General features: G+C 47.3%; 1 protein-coding gene across 2 annotated transcripts in view; it reads left to right on the forward strand.

Moving 5' to 3' along the window:
- PKNOX1 (PBX/knotted 1 homeobox 1) overlaps positions 1-25,606 on the forward strand; it is an 817,124-nt gene that overhangs the window by 353,177 nt on the left and 438,341 nt on the right. For both annotated transcript variants that reach the window (XM_069635659.1, XM_069635660.1), the window contains one exon: positions 17,971-18,141. In XM_069635659.1, the coding sequence (XP_069491760.1) occupies positions 17,971-18,141 (171 nt within the window). The remainder of the gene's footprint in view (positions 1-17,970; positions 18,142-25,606) is intronic.

The raw sequence follows: 25,606 nt of genomic DNA on the forward strand, positions 1-25,606 counted from the left end.
TATCCCAAATGTTTCAGACATTGAGTCCCCAATGCTGGCGTGAGTGCGGTGAGAATGCTGGTTACTGGCACATGTTGTGGGGTTGTCCCTGTATTAAGATCTACTGGGAGGATGTTTTGGGGTGTATTAAAGAATTGGATGGGATCCAGCGCACTGCCGACCCCCCCCCCCCCTCCTACTACTGTTTGGTTATGATGAGAGTGAAAATGGGCGTAAGAGAGTTACAGGGCTGGCAGCATCACTGTTACTAGCAGCATGGGCAAACCAGGTCCCGGGGAAGAAAGAGTGGGTAAATGTAGCCATGAATATTTGCATAATGGAAAGAATCACTGCAGCCCTACATGAGAAATCCACCAGTATGAGTCACTATGGGGAAGCTTTGGAGAAATATATGCCCGGCATTTGTGAACCCTCTAACAAAGGGAAAATGCAGAACCAGATCAAAGTGCACCCCTCCAAAATGTTCTCATCTATTGCAATTGTACAGCAATCTCACCTGAGGAGACCAATATAAATTTATTATTATTTTTTTAACTGGACCTTGAACTGGCAGGCCACACACGATTCAATGATAAGATGAAAAACTGAACACTGACCACGAACTAGAGATTTTGACAATTCGTAAAGAGATTTGCGAGAACACCGTTCCAAGGGAGGGGGCAGGGAGGGAGGGAGATGTTTATGCAATGTTTGTATTTGTAAGTTGTGAGAGGGAGGAAGTGAATCAGTAAGTATTACAATGGAACATGCCTCAAACATTGTTCCCGTTTATGATCTCCTTGAACAACCTTAATAAAGCACAAATAGATTTTTTTTTTAAAAGTCCTTGTGGGGAAACTGATTTTCTCTAGTATACAATGTATGACCTCTGCTAATAGGTGCTTTGTACAACATAGTAGCGATGAACTAGTTAGTAGACAAGGGTTCCCTTGTAAATATTGTTACCAACACGACATTCTAGTCTGATCAGCTGTCATGCTTGAAAGCAGGATTTGAAAATATTATTTTCACTGCAAAATTGAGTGTTTACAATCTTCAACATAATAATAATTTATCCTTAACATATCAATGTATTATTTTAGGCGTTTTTGTTGGTACTTAATCATGATTTACACAGGCAATAGTTAATCATTGCCTCAGCAGTACGTTTTACTTTCTATTTTAGAATGGAGGCAAACCTATTAGTGTAGCTGCATCGCAGTCGTGAGAAGTACTACCACATTTGCCGTCGCGGCGCGCTTTACGGCCGCGTGACGTCACTGGCATCACATAAATAATCATTGCAAATGGCGCCTGCGAGTGAAAGCACGATGATGCCAGACGGAGGCTGGGACCTTTACTGTAGGGGACCCTCAAAGATATTACAGTCGTGAAGGATGGACACCAGTTATACAATAACCGACAGAATCTAAGATATTAGAGACACATCTTTGACGTAATTGAGTATGTCCATTTTTTCTAAAGGCGGTGATTCATTGAGTCCCATATCAATTTGTAGGAAACCGGACTCAGAATCTATTAATGATCACAAGAACCTAACTTAGGGTATAGGTTAAGTCATTGGATAACACAAATGGACAAGGTTTATTTGTAATTGATGAAACATTGGGTCCTCTTTGACTTCAACGTACACTACATTTCAGAATGAGCGGACTCCTTAATCCATTGGTATTCACATATTTTGTATGAAGAGGACTCTCAACCCAAATACAGGGTGAGTAGCAACACAGAGATCTCTATATAGCCTCATTTGGATTTTTTTAGAATATTGGGGTCCACCCGATACGAATGTTTACAAATTTCCGGAGACGTGGAATTAGGAAATCACTAACATTTAGTTTCTCCCATAATTTGATCACTTAACTAAGATTTGGGGGGTTGACATTACAGAACTCAATAACTAGTGGGTTATATCCCTAAAAATCTATTTGGTTTCCTGCTTTCGAGGACTAGGATTGTGACTGGGATAGGGTCACTCATCTAATATGATGTTTTACTGTTGGCGTGCAGATGCCACAACAGTTGGCTAACCAATCGCAATGACATATGACATTAGTGAAACTAGAGCTCGATCTGTCAATGAATATCATGGGAATTTGAACAATTTAAGAATTAATGTTTAAGGACATCTGTCATGTAATTGTTTCACAAGTTAGAAATAACCACTACATTTTAGGACAATAACAGGTGATTAAGGGTCTATGTTAGATAAGTATGTTACAATTTGGCAACATGATCATCAACCCTTTAATGTACCTTATACACTGACAGAATTTTCCTTCTTTCCCCCTCGTTTTTATTCTCATCTTCCTTGTGTGTTACATAACTGATTATCAATATATGTTTGTTACATTTGTATCAAAAATGTTATTTGTTGTCAAAGGGCTTTAATCCATGGAATGATTAGCTTACTCTGAGATTTGTGCCTTGAAAAAGACCAGACTGGTCGGAACACGTGTTGGGAAAGTGCAATAACTTGGGCAAAATGTAGTAAACGTTGTTAGAGGTTATCGCATATTTAAGTGAAGGCAAAGTGTAATAACTTGACTAAGTGACGTTTTCATTGACAAAGTGCAGTAAACATTGGTAGAGATTGTTGCAAAGTCAGGTGGAATATGTTTATTAAAATAGGTAATTAATACTAAATCAACTGACTCATGTCTATGTGTGGTATTAGTACCTATGCACATTAGTTTTGAACAAGTGCATTAGATCTTGGCATCAATGATGTGTGGCGTCAATGATCTCTTCTTTAGATACTACAGCTCGATTTACTCAGAGAACATTGATAGCCGTGATAGGCATCATGATGAGGCGCTGTCCCTGATAGCGTTGCCTCACTTGCATAGGGGGTCGGGGGACGGCCTGGATGCTCCACTGATGGTGGGGGAACTGAGGCCCACCATCATGTAAGGTTCCTGGATCTGACGGGCTGCGGGCAAATTCTATAAGGAATTTGTGGCAGAACTAGCACCTAGGGTCCTTGAGACACTGCAGGAGGCCTATGAGGCGTACTCGCCCCCCACCCTCCCAGCTTGCGAGAAGCCATCATCGTACTTGTGCTCAAACCCAATAAACTCAAGCTGGACTGTCGCTCTTATAGACTGCTGTCGTTGGTCAACCAGGACTGCAAAATTCGTAAGGCTGTACTTGCAAATCGACTTAACTGTGATTGGCACTTTGATACACCCTGATCACACTGGCTATGTCTTGGGGAGGAGCACTGCATGGACTCTGCAGATGTGGCATTGTATTATCGATAGGACTATGTCCTCCACTGATCCCTGCACGGTGGCCTTGTTGGATGCCATAAAGGCATTTGATTCGGTTAGGTGGGACTGGCTTCACTCCACGCTGCAGTGATTCAGGATTGGAAAGGGCTTTCGTAGATGGGTGGAGCTGGTCTATAAACTGGGAGGTACATCTATGCGGGTTAGGAACTGAAGAAAGGCACCAAGCAGGGATTTCCACAGTTAGCCAGACAGGAGGGTCGGCAGAGGGTTTCTTAAGAAGAGGAGGGTGCACAAGGGAGTGCTCAGGGGGTACGGGAAGATTCCAGTGGTGAAGGAGTAGTTGCAGAAATCAGTCAGAGCAAGAGCCATGGTGTCAATGTGGTCCTTCATGGTTTTGGAGCTACAGGGGTGAACCTCTTTTGACAAGACTTTCATAGATCAGACTTTTTAGAAAGGAGGGGGAGAGGAAGAGGAAGGGAGAGAGGACAGGATGTCCTGAGTCTTACTTAGAGATTAAATGAGAGGCCTGGGAAGAGACAGGAAAGGTAGAGACTGCAGCAGGATTGGCCAGCTCCTTGAAGATTATAAAGACTTCAGCCGAGTTGTTAGATGCCGCGGAGATGAAGGCTTGGATGTGGGCTCTCTTCTTGGTGCGGACAGAGAGCCGGTATTGCCTTTGGAGCAGGCGGTAGGTCGGTTTGTCAGAGGATGTACCGGAAGCACGCCATTTCCTCTCAGCCACCCTGCACTTGCGTTTAAGGGTGACAAGGTCTGAGTCGTACCAAGAGTTGCTCTTGGTTTTGGGCTTCAAGTGGATCCTCGTGACAGGGGCAAGAACATCGAGAGTATCAGCTATAGCAGAGTGGAGCATGGAAATGGCTGTGTCAGTCAGGTGTGAGTCAGCCAACGGGGGATGAAGGGGTGAGAAGGTGGCAGTGAAAGCCTCAACTGACATACGCTTCATGGGTCGGATAACCCGAGAAGGTAGGTGGCAGTGCTGGAGTTGGCTTGGCCTGAGGGGTAGAGAGGGTGAGATGGGAGGCAAGGAGAAAGGGATCACTCTAGGAGAGAGGAGTGGTGAGCGGGCTAGAAAGGGGAAGGTCTGAAGAGATCAGAACACCCAGAGCGTGCCCTGCAGAGTGAGTCGGGCCAAAGGAGAGAATAGAGAGTTGAGAGAGAGTCACAGAGGTCACGAAAGAGTCCAGTGGAAGGACAGGAAGCATCCAGGTGGATGTTGAAGTCTCCAAGAAGGAGGAGTTGTGGTTGAAACAAGGAGGGGAGAGGAGAGGTCCGCCCACTGAGAGAGGAAGGAGGGTATCTGACCAGGTGGCTGATAGATGGTAGCCACAGTAAGGGAAGGACTAGGAGAGAGAGAGAGCCTGTAGACGAGGCATTCGAAAGAGGAGTAGGCCTGCGTAGGAATGACAGAGGCAGGAATCCACTCAGGGAAGATCAGGGCTACACCCCCTCCGGAACAGTTGGACCTGGGCGCAGAGAGGATCTTGTAGCCGTCAGGGAGGAGAGTGTCAAAGCTTGTGGCAGATCTGGCCGTGAACCATGTCTCGGTGAGATCGAGGACATTGAGGTCGAGTTCCTCCAGGAGGCGGCAGATGTCAGAGTGTTCGACAGCTGAGCGAGAGGTTAGAGTGGCAATATGGAGAAGGTTGCCGTCCTTGAAAGACTTCCGGGGAGGGGTACAAATCAGAGGTACGCTCTGCAGAGGTAAAGAAGTGGCCCTAGGGGGTGGGGGAGGCAGAAAGAGGAGAGGGCAAGGTAGCCATGGACAAGACGACAGGGGGAGGCGAGGAGGCCATGGAGGGGAGAGAGGGGACAGCAGAAGAAGAAAGGAAATTCATGAGGCATGGGAAGCGTTTATCAAAGAGGAGAAGGCTGGCTTGAGGGCCTTGGACCAAGACGGTACCATTCAAGTAAACATTCATCATGACCTTGGAGGAGTGGAAGGAGGCCCGGAAGGCCTCCCACCGGGTGCCACCATTAATTGGAGAGGAAGAGAAGGGAGAGAGCACAGAGACCATATGTAGAGTCCGTAGGTCTGACGAGGGAACGACAAAGAGGATGTCAGTGAAAGTTTGCCTGGAGGAGGCACTGGTTTAGGTGTCAGCAATAGGGAGGCCTGGGGTGGAGACCAGTATGTCCTTTTTAAACTTCTTCCTACCAGATTTAGTGAGGAGAGCAGGATAGTCGATAGAGAAGCAGTTAGAAAAGATAGGAGAGACAGAGAGCACCATATGGTAGGTAGGTAGGGAGAGGAGAGAAGAGGAAGGGAAGGGGTAGGGGAGAACACTAGGGAGGGACACAGGGCAGGTTGCAAGCAGACAAGACAGAGCGACGAGACATTTGACAATTGGACAAGACGACCAGTGCTTAGATAGTGGTGAAAGGTTTGCTAGATGAGTGCTTTGCTAGGAGGCAAAGCCACAGAACAGCACTACTTTCACAATGCACATTTATTTTTTAAATGCAGGAGTAAACACACCCAAGTCTGAGAGTCCTGAATAGTGGGGAAAGGTCTAGGTTTCACAATGCAATTTCAAATACAGGAGACCTTAATATCTGGTTCCATATCCCCACTAACCCCATGACTCATCCGCTCATTGACAGTCTCGACGCGCTCAACCTCTCCCATCATACGACTGGTCCAACCCACTCAGGTGGGCACACGCTTGATGCAATTTTCAGCTCCCATGACCTGGTCTACTTATACCGTCCCAAAGCACTCATCTGGACCGACCACTACGCCATCCCTTTCTCTATCCACTCCCCTGCCCCTCCTCCTATAGCTCCCCTGGCGCCCCCTAGGGATATCAAATGCTGGAATAAAGTCAAGATCCTCCCTGACCTAGCCGAATCCCTGCTTCTTTGCCCCCCCCCCTGCAACGCTCACCCCTGACAGAACATTTACCACCGATTACTTCGACTCCTGGCTAAATGACTCTCTAATTCCTCTCACCTCCTCACGCCGAGCTTCCTCATGCAAAGGGGAACATCCCCCAAATGGTTCACGCCCCTCCTGAGGAGTGCCAACAAAAAAAACACTTTCTCGAACGCAAATGGCGAACATCCAAAACCGATCTCAGCAGACCCATGTTCGCCACGCACCCATGCACCACCGTATCTATAAAGCTGAAATTCGGAAAACCAAAAAAACCTATTGCAATAAACGAATTTTCAACTGTGGCAACCGAAGCAAAGAACTCCACATGATCAAATCTGAATTCATCAAACCCTCCTGCTCCTCCAGCCAATCCACTCCCACCCAATCACTCTGCGACTCCCTCTCCCTACACTTCTTCAACACCGCTCTCGACATGATGACATCCCTTAACACCAAGCTACCCCCCAATCACTGACCTTCCCCGATCCCACTGACCTAACGCCCCTACCTTCGACTCATTCAAACCTATCTCCAGGGAGGAGTTCCTTGACCTATTATTACCCAGTAAACCCTTCGGATCACCCCATTGACCCCTGCCCAGAAATATTCTCGTCTGCCTGCGCTGGCGAACATGCAAGAGTAATCCTAAACAAATCCTTCTCCTCTGGCATCTTCCCTGATGCCTTCAACGTTTCCCATGTCAAGCCACTTCTAAAAAAGGCATCCCTTGACCCTCTTGACCCCAAGAACTACAGACTGATCTCCAACACCAGGTTTCTCGCGAAACTCATTGACCGGACTGCTTACTCCCAGCCCAACTCGTTTGTAGAATCCAACGGCCTCCTCGACCCTGTACAATCAGGCTTCAGACCGCGACATGGAACTGAAACCACTCTGATACCGATCTGAGATGATCTCAAGGTCACTGCAGACTCTGAAGGCTGCACAGCTTTGATTCTCCTCGATCTCTTTGCAGCCTTTGACACTGTTAACCACTCAATCCTCCTTGACCGCCTTCACTCCCTAGGAATCCGTGGCACTGCTCTCAAATGGATCGCCTCCTTCCTCAGCAACAGGAAACAAATAACCCTCCTCGCCCCTTACGTTTCAACTGCTCGCTCTGTGAACACTGGAGTATTCCAAAGGTGCATGCCTGTCTGATCTCCCGTTCAACTTCTATATGACCACTCTACCTGGAATCATCTGCATGCACAACATCTACTGTTAAAACTACGCTGACGATACCCAAATTATCCTAAAAATTCCAAAATCAAGCGACGACCCCCTTCCGGACCTTGAAACCTGTCTCCGAGATATTGATCAACGGATGACAATGAACCACCTCTTTTTGAACCCTGCTAAAACAGAAATCATGGTGCGCAGCAATACTGCCTTTCTACCTCATCCGCTCCCTTGGAACCCTTCACTCGGCCCTCCTCCACCCCCTTCCGATGCAGTGAAATACCCAGGCTGCACTACGGACTCAGGCATGACCCTCTCCCGTCAGATCAACAACCTGTCAAAATCCTGTCACTACCACCTCAAACGTCTCAGACACATTTTTCCCTACCTCTCCTACCCTAACAGACTTGCTGCAGTTATGTCCATTGTGATGTCGAGACTGGACTATGCCAACTCCCTATACCTCGGAACCCCAGCTTACCAACTCAACAAACTACAAAGGGCCCAAAACGCGGCTGAAAAACTGCTCCTTGCCCTGGGCCCAAGAGACCACATCTCACCCGCTCTCCAAACCCTCCACTGGCTCCCAGTCGGACGAAGGGCCACCTTCAAGACCCTATGCATCACTCACCGAGCAGTGCACAAGACCGGCCCATTATACCTACAGGATAAGATAAAACCATACCTCCCTTCCCGCACCCTAAGATCAAGCACTGTCCTTCTAATCATTCCAACCTCTAACTCTGTCAGAATCGGAGGATCCGCCTTCGCAACCTTGGCCCCAACTCTGTGGAACTCGCTTCCCCCTTATATTCGACACACCAAGAATATATGACATTCCGCAAAGCTCTAAAAACGTGGCTCTTCCTGTACAACGTGGCTCTTACCGTTCGGATCACTGAGATCCGAACAATGTCATCCCTGAATGCGCTTATTAATTCGCTAAGAAGCGACCGCATACCTGAAATCCAGAATATCGATCTCCTTTGATCATCACTCCATGCAAACACTCTCCTCTCATATTACTATGCCTACTAGGGATCTAGCCCCCTTCATAACCAAGCTGATCAACGCATCCTTCTCCTCCAACACCATACCAAGCAACCTCAAAGAATCTTGGGTCCTGCCTCTCCTCAAGAAGCAAACCCTAGACCCCACCATTCCCACCAATTACAGGCCCATCACCACGGTGCCATTCCTGTTAAAGATAATAGATAGAGTAGCATACCTGCAGATTCAGCAATATCTTGAAACTCACAAACTACTAGGCACCCACCAATCAGGCTTCAGACCGAAGCACGGCACCGAGACAGCCTTAATCGATCTTAAAACCCAGATCAATGAGATTAACGACAAAGGGAACACTGCCATGTTACTACTCCTCGATCTGTCGGCAGCATTTGACCTGGTGGATCACGCAGTCCTGTGCGAACACCTGGCCTCAGCAGCCCACTTCTCGAAAGAGGCCATAGCCTGGATCCAATCATTCCTGGACAACCGAACTATGAGGGTCTTCTCCACCCTAGCCTCAGCAGACCCTATTAAAATAACCTGTGGGGTGCCCCAAGGCTCCTGCGTCTCTCCCACCCTCTACAACATCTTTACCAAGCCCCTATTTGACAAGTTGGACAGACTGGGTGTCTCATATACCAATTATGCAGATGACACCCAGATCCTCATACCCCTCTCAGGCAACTACGCTTCAGATACGGCCTTGGTAAACAAAATATATCTCATCATTCAGGCATGGATGGCCACACACGGTCTATGTCTAAATGATGAGAAAACCGAAATCCTACTCCTCGGATCCAATACCAATCTCAAAAAACTCAGTTCCAACTATAAGGCCTTCAACATTGATGGCAATACCATCACAGTGGCCAAAACAGTGAAAACACTAGGCTTTCACCTTGATGCAACCATGTCACTAAAAAAACAAGTCAACTCACTAGCATCCTCCACCGCCTACACATGCAAGCTAATTAGGGCAAGTAGAGCCTTCCTCACCCAAGCTAGCTGCATCATCATAGCCAACGCCCTAATACTATCCAGACTGGACTATTGCAACGCCATGTACCTAGGAGCCAACAAATGCATAACCAACAAACTACAGACACTACAAAACAACGCTCTCAGAACAGCCCTCAACCTACCCTCTAAGGAACACATCTCCAACAAAAGAAGAGAACACAAATGGCTTAAAATCCATGACCGCATCTCCCTCAAAACGGCATCACTCACCCACAAATGCTTAAACAACGCAGCCCCCCCCTATCTCGCATCCAGAATAAAGAAAAAAACGTCCACCCGCCCCACCAGATCGATCAATTCCTACTGCCTGCAGGTACCCAATTTCAGACAAAAGAAAACCGGCGGCAGCAGCTTCCCTGTCCTGGCAGCCCAACACTGGAACGCCCTCCCACTCCACATTAGGACTGACCAATCCTACTATAGCTTCAGGCGAAACACCCTCACTTGGCTGCGGGCCAATGATCCTCACAACTAACCCTGCCATCTAATCTGATCATGCCAATGCTATAACCTGACTACCATGCACAGCCTTAAATTTGTAAATATGTAAATGCAACCGAACTGCCCCTACGCACAGTATTAATATGTAAATTTGTAAGCCTTCGCTCAATTATATGTATATATGCACATCCCACACAATGTAACTGTAAATGCAATGCACTTTTTCTCATGCCTATCTTATTCTGTAACCAAGTTTTTAAGTAATCCTATCTTCCTGACCTCTGTTGCGCCCTGTTACCTCTGGGTTTTGCGCGCTATACTAAATAAATAAACAAACAAATAAACAAATAAATACTCTATTCTCTACAGCACCACTCACATAGAGTGCAGCTACACCGTCGATCAATTCGGTCTAGCTGCTCACATACGAACATTACCCCATGAACACCTCATCACCCTGATAAAATGCAGCTATATCCCACAACAATCTGGCCTAGCTGCACACATGCGTCCTACAGGCATAACGCAGCCAGAACCCAGTCCTGTATCCACCCGCCAGACTGCACACATTCAACCGATATCAATACTCCACAACTAATGCTAGCATGCAGCTTCCACCAGCCAATTACATCTGCTGCACACATAACTGGTGCACCCATGCACCCTACGACACCCTACTCTCTCAACTGACCTGGGCTACGGTCACCAAGGGCATTCAACCTAGCAGCTCTTTGAGGTCATACCAATGATATATAGAGCGCTATATAAATGCCAAATAACATATCACACCATACCATACTGCTTTGGGAGGCTGTCATAAAATGAGGAATACTTGGGAGGACACAATCCATTCGAAGAACAAGTTGCTTATGTAAGGAAGTCATGGAATCAACAGTAATACAGACACCGGTGACCACAGTGCAAGGGTGTTTATTGAACTTCAATAAGGGTTTGAAAAACGCCCATCTAATCCTAAATCTACAGATGGGAGCAAGCTGCGACCCTCAAATAATAGTAACGCAGTTCTAGTGGTGTCTTGTCAAAATAAAAAGACCTATACTGATAAACCTATTGCCAATCCTTACTTCTAAACACAAATAGTGTGGGAAACATTGTTATGTAAAAGAAAGAAGTGTTCAAGAAATAATATGCCGGGATGTTCAGGCCGATGGCCTTCCTTCCTCAAGTTTTCAGCCCGGGATAAGGCAGCACACTCAAGCTTAGCACACTCTCTGGCTTCTCTAGCACAAGGGTGCAGTTCAAACATTAGCATCAGGGCCGGTCGTGCCCAAGTCTCTCTGCCTTTCATAGTCTCTTCTTTCAGAGGGCCTGAGGCGACAAACTAAAAGGTATTTTCCTCTCGGATTTCACACGTACTCAATTTCTCAGGTGATTACTGTTAACCTCGGAGCCCCCTCAGCCGGGCTCAGATCCCCTTTAACACCAGCTTTGTAGGATTTTCATGTGTCCATTTTCTCGGGTGATTCTCTATTCACCGCGGAGCTCCCTCAGCCGGGCTCGGATCCGCTTTAACACAATGTTCAATCACTCTCTCTCTGCCGGGTTCGGATCAATTTAATTCACTTTAACATAAACTTGCTTTATCCCAAAAGCTTCAATTGATCTCCCTCACTTGGGTTCGGACCAACTTTCTCTATTTTGTCATCAATTTATTCAATTGATCTCCCTCGTTCGGGCTCTGGCCAACTTTCTGGGCGGTATCAACATCGAAAACTTTCGATTGTGCACAGGATTTTGCTTGACCCGTCGCAGGACCTCTTCGATGCACGGTTCTTTGCCACTCTTTCACCTTTCTCAACTCTGTTGGATACTTTACAGAGACCTTCGAATTAGCACGCACGCAGTGCTGGCCCACTCTGTCAAGGGTATCGTATCTTGGTTTCAAAGTTCAATCACTCATCTGTTGTTCATGTTTTTACTCGTGTTGGTTATCACATGCATTTCATATACTGTTCACTTCAGCGCTCACCATACAATGTTGCCGCTTACAACCTTGGCTTCAACACAGACCAGTCTATCGGTCTCCCCAACTCACCGGCTGTGTTGCTTTCCCTGACACCACTTTATTGTAGGATCCAAAGACCGTACCATGGTGGCAAGAGATTCTCCCCGCCTTGATTATCGATGCAGGAGTGCCCTGGGGACCTCCGACACACAATACAGTATTCTTCAGCGTGGTTTCTTGGTCTTATGCTGTCTATTCTCGAGGGTTCCTGAAAGTAACGGTTCCTCGTCGAAAAGGTCAAGGGCACTTCCCTCTTTGCGATCCCCTTCTGTTTTGCTATCTTCCTCCTTGTATTAAACTGCCATCTTGGAACTACTGCTTCCTCGTGTGTTTTGCTTTGCTCAGAGTGTGCTCTTCTGCTCCGCCTTCTTTTTGTGTGGGGGAAGTGTAATGAAAGTCAGGTGTGTATGATGGTCAGTAATTGCCTGACCATTGTATTGGGACATGTCAGGTGTACCGCTCGAGTGTTAGTCTGTTTTCTCTCATGGCGAGCTGTCCATGAGAAAGTGTTTGTGTTTGAAAGTGGCGGCAGGTTTATGGGGGGGACCGTGTTCCTAAGTATACTACCTGGTAGGATGGGGTAAAGGTGTTACAGGGAAGTGGATACCACATCTTGCCATCCGGTGTCCCACTCCCGAAGCACCCTCACCCAGGAGATCCTCCCGCAGTGTTCCACCCCGAGAAACTGGATCCAAAAGTGATGGCCGTGTCCTGGCCACCTGGATGACAGATCCCCGGGGACTAGCGGGTGAGACACCTTCAGGTTTCTCACACTTACCCCTGGTAACGCTCTTTTGACTGGATGTTCCTCCTATGTATTCCTCATTGCCCCTCCCATCCTACCCCTCAGTAGAATTTCCATGCAGTACACCTTTTGTTTCTTGAGCGCCTGGTCTCTTTGACCTCACGAATGCTGGTTATTCTATGAGAAAAGGGTGAAAAAGCTGGGAACTGAAGTAACGGGTACAGTGCGTGCTTTACATACTGTACGGGAGGGGACTTAGGCCTTCGAGGGACATCGAGTCGACGACAATGAATTGGGCCCTCTTCTGCAAATAAACTTCTGAAGCAACTATCACTGGAAGGAGATATCCTAAGATCAGGAATATGTGGGAGGAACATCCAGTCGAAAGAACGTTACCAGGGGTAAGTAACTTGTTCATCTTGCTGTACATTGGCAGCAGAGTTTTCAGTAAGAATTAGTCCCTTGGTTCACCGCAGACACCCAGCACACCATTTCTTATTCGCCAAGAGTCAATGGTCACTTTCCAATTGCTAGCGGCACGCACATTTTGAGACCTGATTAAACACATACAAAGCCAAGCTAAATCAGTGCATCCATAATGTGCAACACACCCCTGGTGCTGTTGTCTGTCTTCCTCCTGGCCTAATGCAACTAGGAAGTTGACACCATCTGAGCAGCATCCGCCCTAAGTAGCAAACCGCTGCATCCCATCGCTTGAACAGGACTAAAACAGACCCACAGGATGTGGAAACAAACCACAGGTCACTTTGCTGGGATTCGGAGAGAGCTTATTGTGCAGTAAGATAGAGAAAAGTATCATCAAACAGCAAGAGAGGAAACCGGTCCCAGGAAGGCAGAGGATGTTGCAGCCTGATACCCCCAGGCCCAAACCATCTTCCTTGAGTCTCACAGACTAGCAGCTGATCAAAGTGCAATCAGTCTGTGCAGAGGCACCCACCGCCCACTGAAGTATGTAAAAGCCCTGTGTCACAGCCACATTTCAACACCCTGTCGTTGGGTTTGCTTGGATTGTCTCAGCTTGCCTTGTCTGTGGTCCTAACCAGTTGATCGACTCATTACTGCAACATGCAAAGGAGCACATTTTCCTCCCCAGCATCCCTTCATTCCAACTCCCCGGCTGTCCTCATCTTCCTTGATCTCTCTAATGCATTTGACACAGTGAACCACTCCATCCACATAAAGCTCCATGACATCCTTTGTATCTCCGAACGGGCACTGGACTGGCTGACCTCCTTCTTAATTGACCGCTCTTCCAAAGTCATACAGGGCACCTTCTCCTCCCCTACTTCCATCTCCACTTTTTGGCATCCACCAGGGCTCCATTCTTTCGCCTTGGCTCTTTAACATCTACCTTGCTCTGCTGGCATGCCTCATTTCCTCCTTCTCTGCCAACTTCCAGTGCTATGCTGACGACACACAACTCTTCTTCAAACTTCCTACAGACGCCCATGCACCCTCCATCATCCCTGACTGCCTCCCAGCTATCCAGGCCTGGTGTACCTCCATTGATCTCTGCTTCAATGCCAGCAAAACAGAGATTCTTCCTATTGGACCCCAGCACCCAACTTCTTCCCTTCACTCTGGCCTTCTTCCTTGGGTTCTCCCCCTGCTCCCCCTTTGGAAGCCAGAAACATTGGAGTCATCTTCGACTCCTCTCTCCCTTTCCTCCCTCATACGTAGGACATTGACAAGAAGTCCCACTTTCAGCTGTTCCTTCTGAAAGGAATTCTACCTTTCCTCACCTTTCCCCAGAGACTCAATGTTACCCAGGCTCTGGTTCTCTCTAGGCTTGACGGTTGCAATAGCCTCCTCCTTAATCTACCTTTGTCCACTCTGTGAACCCTCCAACTAATCCAGAATATGACAGCAAGATTTATGCTTGGCTTCAAGAAAGAGGTTGTTGCAATAGTCCAGCCTAGAGAGGACCAGAGCTCTGGAGACAGTGAGCTTCTGGGGCAAAGTAAGAAAAGGAAGAATACATCTGAGGAGGTGCAGCTGAAAGTTTGACTTCTTAGAGACGTCAGAGATGTGAGGAGAGATGGAGAGGGTGGAGTCAAAGATGACACCAAGGTTCTTGGCATCACAGGGAGGAGCATGAACGGGGCCCTGCGTGGGTGGCCAGAGAGAGAGAGAGGAAATGAGGGAGCGGGTGTCCCAATGAGGAGGATCTCAGTCTTACTGGCATTCAGGCAGAGATCATTGGCGGCACACCATTCCTGAATTGCAGCCAGACAGTCTGGTATGAGAGAAGAGGCAGAGGTGGCTGAGGGGAGCCTGAAAGAGAGCTGAGTGTCATCTGCATAACATTGAAAACTGGAGCAGAAAGTAGCGAATCAGTGGGCAAGAGGTGCCAGGTGTAGTGATTGAAGAGCCATGGAGAGAGGTTAGACCCCTGGGAACTGGTTAGCGACCACTGGTCTCAGGCAAGCAGACAATGGGACGATCTAGTGGTTGTTTCGCTAATCCTGGTTCAGGCTCTTTGCTGGTGGTCCAAGGACAACCTGTTAAAAGGAAAACCTTTTCGTGCTGCACCAGCGCAGGCGATCCTAACTACAGACGCCTCACTCGCCGGATTGGGGGGGGCCCTCCACCACACAGCCCATGGCCAGTGGACACACGCTACTGCCCAAAGACATAACTTCCTAGAACTCTTGGCAGTCCTCAAGACTCTTCAGGCCTTTCAGCAACATCTCAAGGGTCAAACGGTGCAGGTCCTCACAGACCGCGCCATGTCCAAGTTCTTTCTGAACAAGCAAGGAGGCACACACCCCAAGCTATCCCAAATAATATGGAAGTGGGCACTCAAGCGGAACATGTTCCTAACATCTCAACATGTTCCAGGGGAACTCAATTCTCTGGCAGACACCCTCTACCACAAGACCACGAGTGGCAACTCGACAGATATCCTAGACAGAATATTCTCACTATGGGGCCACCCCCCACTAGACCGGTTCGCCACAAACCTAAATGCACAATGCCCAGACTTCGTGTCCAGGTTTCCCCAAACAGGGTCCAAGGGGAACGCCCTGTGGATGAACTGGTCAGGGAAATTTGCTTACGCTTTTCCCCCCCGACACCGCTACTGAGCAAGATCGTGCACAAGATGCACCAGGGACAAGTAACTCTGTTCCTGGTTGCTCCTATGTGGGCCAGACCGCCTTGGGTTCCACATCTGCTCAAACTGGAGATGGGCGACCCAATCAAACTCCCGTGCCCATACAACATGTTGACACAACACAAAGGGGCATCCCTCCACCCACGTCCACAATCAATGAACTTGGCAGGTTGGCTCCTGAATTCATAGAGTTTGGCCACTTCAATCTTCCCCAGAGGTGTAGGATATCCTTAAAGAGGCACGAAAACCCAATACCATGCACTGCTATTTTAATAGGTAGAAGAGATTTGTGATATGGTGCACATCACAATCACTAAACCAAATAGAATGTTCTCCAGCTAACATTCTACACTACATGCTTTACCTACTAGACTCCGGCCTAGTATTTAATTCCATAAAGGTGCATCTGGTGGCCCTGTTGGCTTACACCACCTCACAGAATAAAGTGTACAAGGCTAGCTTAAAACATCTTAGTTGCAATACTGCATTATCAGTAGCTATCACCTCCATAAGACGAGTCCGTGAGCTACAGGCTTTGTCTGTACAAGACACCTTTTTCATTATACACAAGGACAAGGTTGTCCTCCGAACACATCCTAGGTTCTCACCTAAATTCAATTCAAAGTTCCATGTAAACCAATCCCTAGAACTTCCCACCTTCTTTCAAAATCCATCAAACTCAGCAGAAAGAAGTCTCCATACGCTTTATTTACGGAGGGCGGTCTTGTACTGTGTGAACAAAACAAAACCGCTAAGGAAAACAGGTATATGGCGATCACATATCAAAGAACGCCATCTCCAGATGGATAGTCAAGTGTATACAGCTCTGCTATTCCCTATCCAAGAAAGTCTTGCCGTTCACCCCTAGGGCACACTCTACCAGAGGTACAGTGGCTACCTTAGCTTTCATTGCAAACGGCCCCCTGGATGCTATCTGCAAAGCTGCTACATGGAGCTTTGTCCATACGTTCACACAGCATTATTGCATTGACACCCACTCTAAAGCAGATTCAGAGGTGGGACAAGTGATCCAAAAACATCTCTTTGTTGCTGTACTTTCTCACTTCCCACCTCCTTCTCCAGATACTTCTCGCTAATCTATGCAGTGTGTGTGATCTAAGCAGATCCACAATCTCCAGAAGGGATACATTACTCACCGTAATCATATTTCTGGTGCTTGTATCTGCTTAGATTCACATGCGCCCACCCTTCCTCCTTTACTGGAGTACAAGGCGTATTGATGTTTTCTGGGTTATCACTGTTTCTGCTTCATCACATCTGTACTCGCGCTACACTTCATGCAACCTCATGTCAGAAACAATGTGAGGGACCTCGACACGTGAAGGACCATAGGTACAGTACACGTCACACTAGGGATAGTATTGCTAAACACGCCTTGTCGACGTCTGTTTTCGAGTTTTGAAAACAAATCTTGTACTACTCCGTGGCTTCCACTAGATGTTGGACTATGCAGAGCATGCCAATCTAAGTAGGTACAATCACCAGAAATACGATTACGGTGAGTAATGTATCCCATATGTGAATGTGTAGTATATAGTATTTTTAGGTTTTACATGCATTTGATTTTGGCATAATAACTTTCCCATACTTCGGACTGCAGTCCCTCCGAGGGCTATAAACCTATGACGTGTTGGGACCATGCCATGGTGAAAGGTGCAATACAAATGACGAAATTAAATGAAATGAAATAACAGAGTATTATAACATATCTGTGTGGAACTCTTATTACTTGGCTATCCGTTAAGTGTTGTTAATTGTGCCTATATACTAAGCCCTTCATCGCCTAAGTCTGTTTTACTGCTCAGTCTACGGTAACCAGAGTGGGGCTGGCAAGACCACATGTGGAAGGCTCTTGCTCATCCTCTAGAATGGCCTTTTAGAACCCCCCCACAGCAGTAGTTCTGAAATGCTCTCCTAACCGTTACCCTCCAAATCCTTGTATAAACTGTACAGCTTTTTAACAATTTTTTTTAAGTGTGTTGTAAAATGCACCATTTTAATTCCTTATTTTAAAACCTTTGTTAGGGAGTACCCCAATTCCCCTCTCTCCCCAAGCTCTCCTTCCTTGGTTTGGGTTTTCTTGCTTCGTGTGATAGCTCCGACACATTCATTTTCCAATGAAAGAATTCACCAGCTGCCACTGGATCATTAGGAGATAAGGTTATAAACAGGCTGTACTACAGGCATTTATTTTATTCTGAAAGCTGTGTGACCCTTCCTTATTTTACTCATACAGTGTCTGCCTTTTTTCCTCTCTAGATGGTGAAAGCAATCCAAGTCCTGCGAATTCACCTGCTTGAACTTGAAAAAGTCAATGAACTGTGCAAGGATTTCTGCAGCCGCTACATTGCCTGCTTGAAAACTAAAATGAACAGTGAGACTCTACTAAGTAGTGACTCTGGAAGTCCATACTCCCCCGTACAACCCCAGGTATAACAGCGTGCTAAAGATTACTTGATTCTTGAACAACAGTTAATTTCTGTCATCCTTGCTTGACCCGTCTTCCTTCAAAATCCCACCTTGTAGAATTGTAGCTACACATTGACCCCCTGTTTGAATTCTTCTAATGCAGATCTCAAAGAGAGCAATGTGTTAAGACGTTTTGCTGGACCCCCTGCACTCCTTCATGATTCCATGATCTGAGTACTGCTGTATTTGTCTCCCGTCGAACAGTTCAGTGTGATTTCTTTTTTTTACTGCTTTTCTCCTTTTTACTGGCTCGTCTGAAGTGCTGACAAGTAACGCATTTTATTTAGGTTAAAAAGTGCAGAATGTATTCTTAAGGTTGCTTTGTTGCCCCCTTTTCACTACTCTTTGGCGGCGAGTCTCGAGATGAAGATGCAGGTTGTGTCATGATCATAAACCAGACAGGTCTTGTTCGGGTGCATAATGTTTGTTCAAGATTTATTAAAAGCAAGAGGGGGCAGTGAGAAAGAAAATATAAAGAAGAATCTGGGATACTCGCTCTCTGTTACAGTCCTTGTCCTTAGTTCTTCTTCTATGTTCCACTACAAATAAGCCAAAGGAAAGTTATTTTTACTATGCACTCAGCAGTCCCAAAGTCTGGGTCCCACCCCAGGCAATCCATGGGGGATTTGAATCACTTGTCTGGTTTTGTTTTCAGTTCTTCTTGCATTTTTTTTAAATACATGCAGCAGTTGGAATCTCCTCCTTTTTGCTCTTTTCAATGGAACTTGGTTCCAGGGGTTGTACAATATTGATGGCAACTGGCATTTGGTTAGAGGCCACCAAGCCTAGTCCCCATTTCTTCCATTGGCTGGGTGAGAGGGAGGCCTAGGGTTTTCCACCATGTACTCGATCCTCTTTGTGCCTCCTCTACTAATTTACTTCACTCTGATGTTTTTTCTTCTCCCCGAGTTCCTGCAGTCTACTCATTGCTGTGCCACTTGCCCCTACCTCCTCCCATCCACACTTGTCCACTAGACTTTAGATGTATCTGGGGTACCTTTGTGCTGCGACTCAGCTCATACTGGTGTACTCATCCTCTTTTTCCTGAGATGGACCTATTACCACCTGTTCAATGTGTTCTCCCTCCTACTGCCGTTTCTTTGCTCCCTCCTCTCTTCTTATTCCCACCCCCACTTCTGGTGTCTCGCCACCTTCTGCCGCGTTCCTTCCATCTCCTTTGGGTCCTCATCACTTTCTCCACATATCCCTTTTCCTCTTTATTTTTGTCTTGCCATCTTCTTCTCTTGGTGTCTTCCCAACTTCTCGCCACCTACTTCCGCTCTCTGGTCACCTCTTACCAGCCCTCTTTCGCTGCTTCCTCCTTATCCAATTGTTTGCCACCTCCTCCATGCCACATTTCCTTCCCTTCCCTACTCCCTTTTCTCATCACCACAAGCAGTCTTTCTGTTTACCTCTACTCTCAACAGACTCTCCTGCCTGTTTGTGTACCTGTTCCCTTTTCTAGGGATTTGGCCACTACTCTCAGGTCCTCCATTCCTCATCGCCCTTTCGGTGTGGGGCATAAATGCATAGGGGATATAATTGGCCTTTCTGACTTTGTGGAACCCTTTCTGCATACATTGTCGTCTCCTCCCCTCTATTTGGTTCTTGCCAACCCAAGCCGATACCTGGAGCCGGTACCATCTTTGTTTTGGAGTTTGTGCGTGGTCTGCTGTGTGGAGCAGAGTCGGGTGCTGCAAGGGATTTTGGAGTGTGCAAGTGCCATTGCTTGCTGGCAGGGCTTGGGAACTTCATTCGGTGAATGTTTGGTCTTATTCTCTCTCTGCAAGGTATGTTGTACTTGGACAGCAGTTCTTTGATCTGCCAGCTGCCTAAGGCTTGGGTTATTTTTTCCCAGATCACTTACCCTCTTTGTCATAAATGTGTAATGCTGAATATGTTCTCATGATTCTTATTCCAGTATAGACTGATTAGACACCCCCCGCTCACTGTCTACATAGGGCTGAGTGGATAGAGACACATGGTACACAGAAAAGGTCAGGTTGCAAATGGGATTTCCTCTGACTTATTTATTTTGGCATGACCTAACTTAAATGTGACTTTTGCCCTTATAGTGACCTATTGCCATGTCATAACTTAAACACGGTCATAAGTCGTAGAAGGCCAAGAGAGCTCCAGGTTTACATCAATTTCATCTTAGTCCCAACCTGTCGCAACCTGCTTCAGGTCCATATTGCAAAAGGTGACCTGGCAAAATGTATGTCAATAAAAATAAATGGGACAAACTCTAAGCAATCTGCATGTATAGGGAAAAGGCAGTCTCAGTTGTACCCCTCAAGTGTAGATTTGGCTGCAAAGAACCCCAGGGAGTACAAGAGAAAACCCCAAAGAAGAGTTCCAGAGGTCTGTGCGAGAACCACAAGCACCAAAAGAGGATGCAGCACAGCAGGAAAAGCACCAATGCCATACAATGGTAAAATGCAGTTGAGACCCGCATCGAGACCTGCCTGCAAATAGTGTCGATCCTGGACTGTGGGGACCCCTGAGGATCGTAAATAACCAATCACCTCAGGGGCAAGAGGTATGGCAAGAGGTGTGTGACCAAAACATTTGTTCTAAGAAGGTGACACATCCCAGTAAGTATGTGGCTTCTTTTCTAGGTGCGGTTTACAATCTGACTTCTCTGGGACTTAAAAAAAAAAAAAAAAAAAGTCGATGATGACCCCAGTGGCGAAAAAGAAGACTAAGGGGCCTTCGTTGAAGAGTGCCCTTCAAGCTAGAAGCCAAAGAAGCAGCAAGGAAAAATCGGTAAAGGCGGGGGCGAACCCTTCAAAGGGTAGAATGGTTTGAAGGACAAAAGTGCTGCCCAACCACAGAAAAATGATCCGATAGCAAAGGCTACGGTGAGGGTGACACAGAACGTCCCATAAGAGTAAATGAGGCAGGGCTTTGGTGTCCTTTCCAAGCGATGGCAGCGACCAGCACCAAGATGTGACAATCATAGCAATAGGGCGGGAAGCTGGCACTAAAACGGCTTGGAGAAGGTCCCAGCATGGAAGGGCTGACCCAGTACACAAGTGAAGCCAGCAACAGCATTCCAGAGGCCCTGGGACTGCGACTGGAGATCAGCCCAGGACACAACATACAGATAGTATGGCATAATAGGGTCCTTAAAGTGCAGCAACGGCGGGAAGCCTCCAGTACGCAAGGAAACCTGCTTGTTTCCAGAATTACAGTGAAAAATCTGAGCTTATGAACAAGGTTTCCTATAATAAAACACCACTCATATGGGCTGACTTAAGCTAGATGCCCAATTACAATAGGAGGTTAGGGACAAATGGTATAGAGGCTAGACTAACTGGTTGACCCCTAAACCCACCTCTCAGACCAGACCACCCCCCACAGTATGTGATATGGCCAACTCTGGGACAAACACTGGTCTAAACCAGTCAAAACCCAACATCTGGGCTCCCACAGAGCATTCTAGGCCTGCCTCGTGGTCACCCTGAACAAAGAAAACCCAAAAATCAAAATGTCAGAGAGTAGAACTGAGGTAGAAGTGTATGAAAAGAAGTAGTGGAACTATGTTCCCTAATGGCCTGCCCCCGCTTCTCACAAATCCCATCGCCACGCCCCATCCCATGCATAACACAAACCCCCATACACATGTGCCTGCCGTTTACAGGAACGTTCAGTGCAGTGTGCTGAAGTGCAAGTTACAACTTCTTCCTACACTTTTATTTTAAAATGAAACCATTCAGGAACGGTTTCTTTTAAAAATAAAAGCATATGAACAGTGCAACTTTATTTTAAAAACTAGAGGAGCACTGCTCCCAACTGCTCCCACCCACTTCGACCACTGGTAGGACTTTAAAAGGTACATTGGGGCTACCAATGAGGGAAATACATCGACTTCCACCCTTTCGTTTAGCCAAAAAGAAATAGCTGCCACCAGCCTATCGCCTATAAACAATTTAGTGTTATGTAGAGTGCTATAATCCCAGCACACAAATTGGGTTCTTAAGAAGCACCTCTGGGCCTCTGAGCCTTATCTGCGACCGAGGACCATGAAATAAGTCAGTGATCCAAAAAAGAGTGAAAAAGCAAAAAGTCAAGGAGACCAGCAAAAAGGCCCTACAGAAAAATCAAATTCTATCTTAACCGACCCGTTGAAAGAGTGGGACAAGTAGCTAAAAGATTCTTCGCACCTCGGGAAGGGCGCTCAGCCAATCAGGTAGCAGGAAATGCGGGTGAGAACACAGTGTACCCCCACATTTTTCGGCCACCCGAGGCCAGGCCCCGGGTGGTGCCATCTTGATTGAGGGGAGGCAACAGGGAGTCTCTCACTATTGCCTCCCTATGCCAACTTCGTCCCCCCACCACTGAGACATCCCATACCCTTCCCCACAACCCTCCCTACTTATCTACTGGACCGGAGCTTTGGGCAATCCCCCCCCAAAGCCGCTGCCACTATAGAAATAGAAAAGAGACTACGTTTCTATGGCAGTAGCCATCTTGCCTTTTTTACGGAGATTGGGCTCCCGCAATATGCACAGAGCCCCTCTCCCAGGAATTGATTTGATATAAAAACCGCTCCCCGGACGTGTCTAGGGGTGCAAATAGCAATCACCACTACTGAGGAGGTTGTGTACAGAGCCGATAACTGCCCTAAGCCCTTGCAGAGGCCATACCTAGGCTTGGGCTTGCAGCCCGTTACTGGCCCAGCATACCCACCTGAGCGTGGGTGATTGCTATAATATTCCCTAGCTGTCACTAATTCTGACAAGCACCACTCTCCTCTATCTTCCTGTTGCTGCTTGCATTAAACCCAGCTCAACTTGCCAGGTTTGAGCTTGCCCCCCTGAGAAAAGTAAAAAAGATTGACAGGCTTCAAATGCAGTTTCCTTTTCCTGACAGCAGAGTGTCCTTTGGCAGCTCACCTAAGGATGGGGGGCTTTGCCGATTGGTGGTTGCCTAATTTTGCTGCTACTTCCAGCACATCACTCTTGGGTTCACAGTTGAGCTTGTTGCTAGGGTTTTTCCTTTGTTGATTCCTCAGGACCTAGGAGTAAAGGGTTGCAGCTAGAAAGGACACAGCACACTTGCTTCTAGTTACTCACTGGCCAGCCTCATACTTGTCCATCCCACCACAGAGTTGTAATATAGAGCTAAAGGGCTAAGATGCTATGCCTATGGATGGAATACAGTGGAATAGAAGCATTCCCTATGGACCAGGCTCTCAACATGTGCAAAATATGGGAATATATAAATGAATATAGTATGTTCTTGCAGTCCGTGTTGGCCTCGTCTAAGCTATGTAATCGAACAATATAATAAAAGGCCAGATGTAGGTTTGGCCCTGTATGTTTGTCTGATGCAGTAGCTTTGCCTGTTGTCACCGCTAGAGGGAACTGTTGCCTTAGGATATATAGTGGTCCGACTGTGTTGATGAAAACCTACATGTTGGACCGTGTACATGGTCTCTTACACTAGTATAAAGATAAAATTATATGATATAAGTCATCTATAACACGCCTGTAAACAAGTGTTTCTCGGTGCGACAAGACAAGGAAGGGTAGACAGAAGGAGGACAAAACAACAATCTTACTATGCCTTGTGTCATTCGATCACGTGGGTGTGGCGGCGAGGGGTAGAAGTGCCAGGGAGTGAGGGGGCAGGGGAGAGTGCAAAGGAATTCTTAAGTGCTGCCAGGGAGGTGGCTCATAAGTGTAGAGTCGGGGGACTGTAGGATTACAGATACAGTCCCTAAGTGGTTGGGAGGCCCGGAGGAATAGCAGGGGCAACTGGTAATGCAGGAGCCTGGTCCAATAAATTCAGTGGGTGGCCAGGTAACAAGTATGCGCAGCAGACAGGGACATTGCCAATGAGAGGGAGAGAAAGCAGAAGCGAAAAGTAAGGTATTGAGTTATTTCTGGAACCTTAGGTGGTCCTGCTCAAGTTTGAGCGAGGAAGGGAGACTGTTCCAGAGGGAGGCCCCAGCCGAGGACCGAGATCTACCCCCAGTGTCTTCCTGGAGAAGCATCTGACCCTGGGAGAGTTGGAGGTGGATGAGTAGAGTGCTCGAGAAGGAAAATGCCTAGGAAGAGAAAGTTGGATGTAGTGTGGTCCCTGGCCCCAGAAAGCCTTGTGGATGATGCAGAGTGTCTTGAACTTGATCCCTGCAGCCACAGGGAGCCAGTGGAGAAATTTCAGGGCTGGCGAGATACGTTCCTTGGGCTTGAGGTCAGGGACAATTCTCATAGTCCTGTTCTGGGTTAGTTGCAACGGGCGAAAAGCAGAGGCAGGCAGATTTAGAAAGACCAGGGAGGACCAGGGCTCTGGAGACAGTGAGCCTCTGGGGGAAAGTGAGAAAAGAAAGAATACCTCTGAGAAGGTGCAGCTGATAGTGTGAATTCTTAGTGACTTCAGAGATGTGAGCAGAGAAGGAGAGGGTAGTGTTGAAGATAACAAGGTTCTTAGCCTCACAGGAAGGTGCAGGTAGAGGGCCCAGTGTAGGCGGCCAGAGTGAGAGATGGAAGGCGAGAGCAGGTGTCCCAATGAGGAGGATCTCAGACTTACTGGCATTAAGGCAGAGATCATTGGAGGCACACCATTCTTGAATTGCAGACAGACAGTCTGGTATGAGAGAAGGAGCAGAGGAGGCTGAGGGGAGCCTGAAGGAGAGCCGGGTTTCATCCGCATAACACTGAAAGTTAGTACAGAAGGTAGAGATGCAGTGGGACAGAGTTGCCAGGTAGTAGTTAAAGAGCCAGGGAGAGAGATTAGACCCCTGGGGGACACAACATGCAGAGAGAGAGATGGAACAGAGGAAAGGCCCAGGTGTCGCGATGCCTGCCCCCAAACATCCGGAACAGGTCCATCTGTCCAGGGAACAGGCACCCAAGAACACACAGGAATTCCCAAAACCCTGCCTAGGGGCTATATGGGTTCAGTCCTGGCGCCGTAGGCGCCAGGCTCATATTGCCAACTTTAAACTATGCAGGTCATCCTGCAAATAACTCATGTACAGGCCATGAAGGGACTACTTTCCTTTAGGAACTATTTTGCTGCTTGGGTGTGGTACTGGAACTTCTTACCTGGGAACTACTTTTTTGATGCTATGTAAACCACGCCCGAAGAGCAGCACACGCTTCGCGTTATTCTGCATTTTAGCAGCGTAACGTTCACCGTGTCTGCAGTCCAGCATCCAGTCTACAGCCACACCCGTCTTGTGTCCGGAGCCGGTCCTAGAGAAAAGGAAAGAAGAAGAGAAGGTTAGAACAAGGAGATTTCCATTTGGTCATCATCTTTTCCTGGAGCAGCCACACCTGTGGATAAAGGAAAAAGACATTAAAATAAACCGCATCGCATTGCCAGCTGCAGCGCCGCGCCATACTCGCCTGTCTTCGGAGCATCTCCATGACCCGGCGCAGCACCCGTTGGATCGCCGCCCGAAACATCAGCA

This window comes from Ambystoma mexicanum, chromosome 7p, assembly GCF_040938575.1.
Source record: "Ambystoma mexicanum isolate Mex_15411 chromosome 7p, UKY_AmexF1_1, whole genome shotgun sequence".
NCBI lineage: Eukaryota > Metazoa > Chordata > Amphibia > Caudata > Ambystomatidae > Ambystoma > Ambystoma mexicanum.